The sequence below is a fragment of the Channa argus genome, chromosome 4 (assembly GCF_033026475.1).
Source record: "Channa argus isolate prfri chromosome 4, Channa argus male v1.0, whole genome shotgun sequence".
Taxonomy (NCBI): domain Eukaryota; kingdom Metazoa; phylum Chordata; class Actinopteri; order Anabantiformes; family Channidae; genus Channa; species Channa argus.
In genome coordinates this window covers 843,390-852,151 of record NC_090200.1, presented here as the reverse complement: position 1 = coordinate 852,151, position 8,762 = coordinate 843,390, and the positions used below count along the sequence as shown (strand labels likewise).

The window sequence follows — 8,762 nt, the reverse complement described above, 5'->3', positions numbered from 1 at the left end:
TTGGTCTGTTGCTGATTCAGCATCAACATCTGGTTTATAGCTTCTGAAAGCTCAATTACAAACCATTAAAAAACCTTAACCAACTACAGGATAACTGCAGTCTATATAAACTGTTGGTCTCCAAGTTCATTTCACTCTTATTGTTTCCACAAACATCTGTTCTTCCATTATCCTGTTAAGTGCTGCAGAGGTGGTGGAGCCGAGACATAAAACCGTTCATGCTTATTTAGAGTCTGATCCATCAACATTATTACAAACATCTGATTAAGAATCCTAGAAGTTATAAATCGTTATTCCTACGTGAATCAAGTTTTCCACCTGCAAACTCCCACCTGCTGTTGAGACTCAGTACTGTGATTAAAGCAACAGAAGATGATTGTAGCTTAATTTCATCTGTGTGTATTCTGCTAAAGCAAAGATTAAATCAGGTAGTAAGAAATTCCACATTGAGACAAACGTACCTGTAGTTAAAGTGAAGACCACGAAAATGCAGATCACTTCTAATCTGTGGACGAAACAAATAAGTTAATAGTGTCACACTAAAAGACATAATCTCTAAATTGTGATTCCCTGTTTACTTGTCTACTCTTTTTTTACTAGTGTAATACTAAGGTGTACAAGGATCACACAGGATGTTCTGCTAAAGCAGACTTTCAGGATTTTAGGTTAAGGGAGGGACCAAGTAAAGAGACCGTGAAAGGGATTGCAAATAAGAGGATTTTATTGACAGATGTAAATGGTGAACAGGACCAGCACACGAAAGGAGTTAACTTGAAAACAAGAGGGGAACAGAATGACCAGAATAAACACAGCTAAGGGTCAGGGAATAAGTTAGACTAGGAAATGAAAGAACTAACAGAGGCTACTGAATAAATAAGGCACAGGGTGGGTGGCGGGGGACCGGAGGTGGGCTTGAAGCCCTCCAGGACGTGACAGGAGACCCAGCAGGGAGCCGAGCAGGTTGCCGGCGGCGACAGGAGGAGACCCAGCAGGGAGCCGAGCAGGTGGCCGGCGGCGACAGGAGGAGACCCAGCAGGGAGCCGGACAGGAGGCTGGCGGCGACGGCAGAAGCCCTCCGGGGGCCGGACAGGAGGCCGGCGGCGACGGCAGAAGCGAAAGCCCTCCGGGGGCCGGACAGGAGGCCGGCGACGTCGGCTGAAGCGAAGGCCCTTCGGGGACCGGACGGGAGGCCCAGTGGTGAGCCGGACAGGAGGCCGGCGGCGATGGCAGAAGCCCTCCGGGGGCCGGACGGGAGGCCGGCGGCGTCGGCTGAAGCGAAGGCCCTCCGGGGGCCGGACGGGAGGCCGGCGGCGTCGGCTGAAGCGAAGGCCCTCCGGGGGCCGGACGGGAGGCCGGCGGCGTCGGCTGATACTCTGTAGTGGAGGGCTGGTAGATTGACCAGAAGGAGTGTTGGCTGGCCCGGAACCAGGAACAGAAGCAGGGTCAGGAGTGGGCCGTACCACGGCCGACCCGGCGCCAGGAACAGGAACCAGAACAGGATCAGAGCCAGGCCGGACCACGGCCAACCCGGCGCCAGGAACAGGAACCAGAACAGGATCAGAGCCAGGCCGGACCACGGCCGACCCGACGCCAGGAGCAGGAACCAGAACAGGAACAGAGCCAGGCCGGACCACGGCCGACCCGACGCCAGGAGCAGGAACCAGAACAGGAACAGAGCCCGGACCAGAGTCGAGGCTGGGGGAGGCGGCGAGCGACCCGGAGGCAGGTGCCGTAGCAGGACTTGTGTCGAGGCCGGACAAGGCATCGACTGACCTGGAGGCAGGTGCTGTAGCAGGATCGGCATCGGGGCCCGGCGGAGCACTGACCGGTCGAAAGGCAGGCGCCTGAGTAGGATTAGAATCGGGAGCTGGACCTGGGCACATAGAAACAGGACAAACAGAGACGGGAGAAACGGTTGCCGACCTCGGCGCCGGGACAGGAACAGGAACCAGACGAACGGTCGCCGACCTCGGCGCCGGGACGGGAACAGGAACCAGACGAGCGGTCGCCGACCTCGGCGCCGTGACAGGAACCAGACGAGCGGTCGCCGACCTCGGCGCCGCGAGAGGAACAGGAACCAGACGAGCGGTCGGCGACCTCGGCGCCGCGAGAGGAACAGGAACCAGACGAGCGGTCGGCGACCTCGGCGCCACGACAGGAACAGGAACCAGACGTGCGGTCACCGACCTCGGCGCCGCGACAGGAACAGCGAGAGCAGAATCACCAGAGGCCGTGTCAACTCTGGTGGCGTCAACTCTCCCGGGGGGTTGGACCGAGGTGGCGGCGTCGACGCGCCCCGGAACAGGAGCAGGTGGAGTGGTGGCTGACCCAGACCTCTGGACCAGATCTGGGCAAACAGGGACAGGTGCAGAGCCAGGGCCGGGTGAGATGCTGACCGGGCCAGAGGCAGGAACTGAGATAGTGACAGGAGCAGGAATAGCAGAATCAGGTTCAGGGGCAGGAGCTGGGAACGTGAGAGGAGCAGGAACAGCAGAATCAGGTTCAGGGGCAGGAGCAGGGCAAGTAGAAGCAGGTTCAGGTCCAGGGGGAACTTGGACAGGCGAGTGTATCTGGGCAAGTGGAGGCTGCTTCCCCTCCAGTGTGGCCCGGAGGTTCCTTAGCCTGGCCAGATACCTGATACCAGCCTCTGTGTCCTGTAGCCAAGACCGGGATTGAATAAGGTCCTCCATACGCTGAACTATAGCACAGCTGGCAGCAGGGTCATGGAGGGAGGCTTCCAGCTTGGCATAGAGAGCTGTCAGTAGATCATCGATGATCTTGAATTGAGCCCTTTCGCTAGCTTCCTGAGCCGATTTAGCCGGAGTGCTAGATTCCGAGGTGGTGCTGGAGAGGGTTTCCTGGCTGGGGGGTCCGGAGGGGCTGGAGAGGCTGGTCCTACGATGTCTGGTTGAGCGTTTCCTACGCAGGGAGGATCTAGCTACCTGTGGCTCTGTGGCAAACTGGTAGGTGACACTCAAGTCTGAGTGAGGGAGAGTGTCAACCTGACATGAAGCTAGCCCAGAAACAGGGGTCGACATCGCAGGTGTCAGAGGAGTGGTTTCTCCAGAAAACAGAACAGGGACAGATGGGCAGCGGGCAGGCAGAGCTGAGGCAGACTCAGGGGGGTTGTCAGGGGCAGAGGGAGCGTCAGCCGACCCAGAAATACACTCTGGAAAAAGGGCAGACTGAGGGCAGTCAGGGACAAGCGATTTGGTCTGAGGTTTGGACCTCCTCCTACGTCTAAGGCCTTTGAAAAAATAAGGGTCGATGTACCTGACTGAATAACGAGGACTGGTGTCTTCAAAACAATAAACTTGAGAGTCTGATTGCTCTCTTACCTGAAGCCATAACTCAATTGCTTCAGACAGATTCATGATTTGCCCCTTACACGTCTCAGGGTCCCAATTTTGGCCAGATCCTACTGTCAGGATTTTAGGTTAAGGGAGGGACCAAGTAAAGAGACCGTGAAAGGGATTGCAAATAAGGGGATTTTATTGACAGATGTAAATGGTGAACAGGACCAGCACACGAAAGGAGTTAACTTGAAAACAAGAGGGGAACAGAATGACCAGAATAAACACAGCTAAGGGTCAGGGAATAAGTTAGACTAGGAAATGAAAGAACTAACAGAGGCTACTGAATAAATAAGGCACAGATAAACGTTAAACCACTAAAGCACATAAACACAAGGACTACGGGGAGGCAGTCACAAACAAACTCAACATAAAGCACTGGCAAACTGAAGAGCACACAAGCAAACCTAAACATGAAAAAACCAGGATAAAACAAGCAGAGAAAACTAGGGACCAGACCAAAAATACTGAATTAACCAAAAGACAAACCTCAGACCAAAACCACACAGGAAACACAGAGTCCAGAATACCAAAGTCCAAGATGCTGGAGTCCAGATTTCCCAAGAGTTCGAGAAGCATAAAGTCATACCTAGCATAAAGTCCAGAGTCTACTGTGGGGTTGGTGAGGATAATAACGGCAACGAAGAAGACAGTAACCACGATGGCAGAGACCACATTAACAATGACGAGGATCTGGCAGGGGAGTGAAGGGAAGACTGAACTTAAATAGAGGGTGGGACAGGTGCAAACAATGAGGGACAACGAGGGTAAAGCTGGGTGAACAGAACCAGGGACAGGAAGTAAGGAGAAGGGGCCACAAAATAAAAGTCCAGGGACAGGAAGTGCAACAAGATCCTGACAGACTTCAACAAATCCTTTTTATTACAAATTACTTTTTTGGGGGAGCTGTTGGATCATCTCCTGTGTCTGAAACAAATGTGTTCACTATGTGACAAGTTTCATTTTCTTGACTAGAGAACCAAGCATTAATTATCTCCTTATAACATGTTCAGCCAAGAAAGAAAATGTGGGTTTATAATTTATGTAAAGTCTTTACACAAGTCAAAACACTTATTTATATTAACTTTTAAGTAATAAAATAGCACAATTACCCTTTTACTGTGAACTGTAGTGGGATTTTAAACTGGTTCTCTTTAGTCTGTGAAAAAGACTAAAGAGTTACTGACTTTAAAACCAAAGTACTCAGATACTTTAATACTAATACAAGTGGAAAGGTTACTGCATTTTTCTCCACTGCATATATCAGACAGCTTCAGTGACTTTTTCAGATACAGACTAATAAAACATAATTATCTGAAGAGGCAGCTGCCAATACATAAAGTGGTTAAATCAGCTCCACATGTCAGCATTTCTAATGTAAACACAGAAGTACATTTTTGAAATAAGTACATTTACTTACGAAAAGTGAAAGTGAAAGTAATAAACTATAAGTAGTCATTATGCAAATATGCGGAAAAACAACTTTACATTAATATTGTAGCGACCCATGACTTATGGGAGCTAACTGTGGGAGGCAGCAAAGCTAAGAATAGGATAATGCTAACGCTAACTGACCAGTCTAAGCTAAGGGGTTAGCTTGAGCTAGCAGGCTAACACGGCGCAAACTTTTCAAAATGGCTGGCGAAACACTTGTGCCCTGTAAACAGCAGGACCCAAAGCAATGACCAGGCAGCTTTTTCCCTTTTAGAGCTTTGCCTGTCACCAGAAATAGCTGAGCTGAATTTTGAACACCTTCACATTGCGGCTGCGTAGCGTCCCACTATGGGGCAATTTATTTGGAGGGGTGGTTGGGAGCGGGATGAGGGGTCCCTCACTGCCTCACTGTCCATTTCCCGTTAGTGGTTTAGCTCTGGATGCGGGGGCTCGGGGCTAGGCAGTCCCTGGCGAAATACCCCGGCTCATCGTCGGTTGACAGTTGGCCTGGCCCGGCTGGCCCCTTCCCCTCTGGGCACTCCCCTGTCACCTCCCAGCTTACTACCCTGACATTGAAACTCTTAGATTGAAAAGTGTTTTAATGAAGGAGGTAGAGTCTGCAGACGTCTGCTCCCTGCTGCTCCCTGCTGCTCCCTGCTGCTCCCTGCTGCTCCCTGCTGCTCCCTGCTGCTCCCTGCTGCTCCCTGCTGCTCCTCTCACTGTGAAACCAGCTGCAAACAGTCCCAGAAATATTCTTAACCTGCAGAAAACATGATGAAGATTCAAGGTTTGACTTCACATACTGCATGTATATATGAATATTCTTAACATGGAAAAACACACAGAACTTTGTTTTGCTGAGAAATAAAAACTGAAATAATTAAAATCTGATCTTTGAGTTTTTCTGCAGAGATGGAGCCACAGCTGTAACACAGTATTGCAACTGCGAGTACCAGTACTACTGTATTATTTACCACCACTACTAGTACTACTTCTACTGAACCTGTAAGTACACAGGTTGTTGAGCATCTAGTGACACGTGGGTATTTGTGGTCTCGATCCTCAGAATGTACATACGACATCATCATTCTGTGAAACAGGAAGTGAAGCATCACATCAGAGCTGTGCTGTAATCTATGCTACACATTTTTCTGTCCAAGTAAAATGTCTGATCCTGTAGCTCAGAGGAAGCATATTTGGTTTTATTATTTGAATCATTCATGTTTGGGTTACATTTGTCTGACTGATCTGGTGACAGTTCAGCCATTTCTGTAACTTTGTGTTACACAGACACGGTGCAGTTGATTCTCTTGCTACAGTGAAATCTCGTCTCCATATTCAGGTTGTTGTGTTGTGACTCATTAAGTACCTGGTCGGTTAGTGTCAGTAGTTGTTCTGAATGAGCTTCCTGTGTTCCTGCTTTGTCACAGTGACTCCAATGATCAAGTCACTGGTGATATTGGAGGTGAAGCCCTGCTGCCGTGTTTCTACAATGGGGTTTGTGCTGTAACACTGACACCTGCTGGACTGGATTGGTGTTGCTGCTACTGCTTCTACTGCTACTGCGAGTAAAGGAGCATCAGGTGATGCATCAGTGTCTCTAATGTCCCTCCATCTGACTCTGCTGTCTGTTCCTCTCTCTCTGCTTCTTTCACCATGAAACTACACACAGGTGATGAAACTTAGCTTCTGCATTATTCAAACATCTTTCATCTGCAAACAAAATTTCTAAAGTCAACTGGATGTGACCTGGTCTCCAGTTTTCCGGTGTCCAGAGTCTGGTCCTAAAGCAATAAGACACAGCTGGTAACAAACAGAGGGTGTAGTGAACCATGCTAACATTTCAGTTCATCAGCAGATGCTCAGGGAAAACTTTGAAGTTACCAGTCAGACCTGATACGTTAGAGATTCAACATTTAGATCTTTTATTTTTTGGCCCTTCTCCCTACGTCCTTGGTTGCCTTGGTTCTTTTCCCCAGCTTTGCTTTTGTTTGTCCCCTGATGGTTTGCACCTGTTCCCTCCTCTATTTAAGTTCAGTCTTCCCCTCACTCCCCTGCCATATCCTTGTCGCCGCTGCCGCTGTCATTGCCATTGTTGGTACCCTCACCCACCCCATAGTAGACTCTGGACTTTTGGAAAGAAATACCTGACTTTGTGTTTCTTGGACCTTCATGGCTGCATGGACCCTTTAATTCTGGACTCTGCTTCTGTGTCATTTTTGGTCTGAGGTTTGCCTTCTGTTTCATTCAGTGATTTGATTTAGCCTCTTGTTAATTTCCACTTTCCTTGGTTATTTCAGGTATTAGTTATGCTTCTGTGTTTTTTTTCTATTTGCCAGTGCTTTGCGTTCCATTTGTTCATGTCTGCCTCCCCTGAGTTCCTGTATTAGTTTCTGTGCTCCCGTTTATAAGTTTTCTTTATCATATCCATGTGTTCTTTCTATTTTAGTGGTGTATGTTTCTCAATGTAATTTTTGGCGTTTATCTGTTTGTTAGTTTCTTTAAGTTTTCCCTGTCTATCCATTCAGATTTATTATAGGCTTCAGATCCCTGTCCGAGGTTTTGGTTCGCTCAGTTCGTGATTCAGTTTAGTTATCCTCGTGTTTCATGTTTGATACCTGGCTTGTTTTCCTTTGTGTTCTCCTCTCAGGAGCGAGTTTAAGTTAATCCCCCTCATGTTCTGGTCCCTTTGGTTAGTCTGAGTCTTCTTTGTTCTGTATCCGGTTCCTAGTACCCTCCTGTTAGGAGCGACTTCTGTAAACGATTTACATCTGTCAATAAAGCCCCTCATTATTTGCAATCCCTCGCACTGTCTCCTCTCTTGGGTCCACCCCTTATCCAAAACCGTGACATAAGAACTGTGGACAGACATTTTCTAAGATAGAGGAAGAGTTGTTGGACAGACCATGAAGGACAGAGGACGTGAAGTGTGTGGTTGAGTCCAACTGCTGCTGTCTCACCTCAGATGAGACCTGTTTAAATCTTGTTTCTGTGCATCGTCTCACTCGTTCTGTCTGAAGGAAACAGACTGTTAAGCTGTTTGAACAGGTGACATTGGTCCATAACTCAGATCCTGGTTTCTCCAAAAAACCTGAGAACTGATGGAGACATGTGGTGGCTCTGGTCCATAGTCGAGTGCGGACGTGAAGGTCGACTGATTCTGAAATGACAAACAGTTCTGGTCTTTCTGCTTGTTTGCAGCTTTTCACCCTACAAACACAAACTAACTTCATTTATACAAATCATGTAAAGTTATTATCTCAGGGACATTGGTAACAGACCTGGCAATGAAGACATGTGCTAAACCTTCAATCCACTGTTTGAGTCTTTACTGTAATATTCAAAGCAGGAATTGTTCATTTCACACCTGTGGTTTATCAAGTTTCTTTTACAATATGCATCAGGAAGAGAAATGATTTGTTGATTGGACTAAATGTCTGTATACAGCAATGAAACTGTCTTCCTGTGTGGACGTTCTCATCAAATCTGAGCTGTGGAAACTGAAATGAGGCATTTCCAGTTTGGCTTGTGTCTCTAGTTCCGAACTGATGTGAAACACTGACATGATGGGACTGACTTTAAATGAACCTTTTGTGTTCTGGTTTTTGATGATATTGCACCATTTTAATATTCATATTGTTTGTGTGTTGGAGCAACAATTAAACCTTTCAGGTCTGTCATAGGACATTGTGGACTCGGAACCACAATGTCAGCACCAAAATGGCCAGAGCCGGCTCTGAGGACACTGGGCAGCAGGACGTCCCACAGCGGTCCAGATCCACATCTCTGTTCAGGATCAGATGACGTTTGTTGTTTTGGAACCACACAGGTTTGTGGACAAACAGAGACATAATAAGAACGTCAGGATTTTGTCCTTATTCTCAGTGTCCTCACAGTCATCTTGTTGTTTCAAGCCGAACCAACAGAATGAATGTGACGTCTGAACGTTTGCCGCCCAGTGCTGGTGTTTAATCT

At 48.1% G+C, this 8,762-nt stretch overlaps 1 protein-coding gene across 1 annotated transcript; it reads right to left on the bottom strand.

The window, feature by feature from the left end:
- Positions 1-836: 836 nt before the first annotated feature.
- LOC137125904 (proline-rich protein 36-like) lies at positions 837-7,994 on the bottom strand. The gene is made up of 3 exons (XM_067502121.1): positions 7,748-7,994; positions 2,084-5,547; positions 837-1,873 (listed from the first exon to the last, which is right to left on the bottom strand). Exons 2-3 carry the CDS (start codon positions 3,372-3,374, stop codon positions 837-839), a joined length of 2,328 nt encoding a protein of 775 aa, XP_067358222.1. The 5' UTR covers positions 3,375-5,547; positions 7,748-7,994.
- Positions 7,995-8,762: the final 768 nt, after the last annotated feature.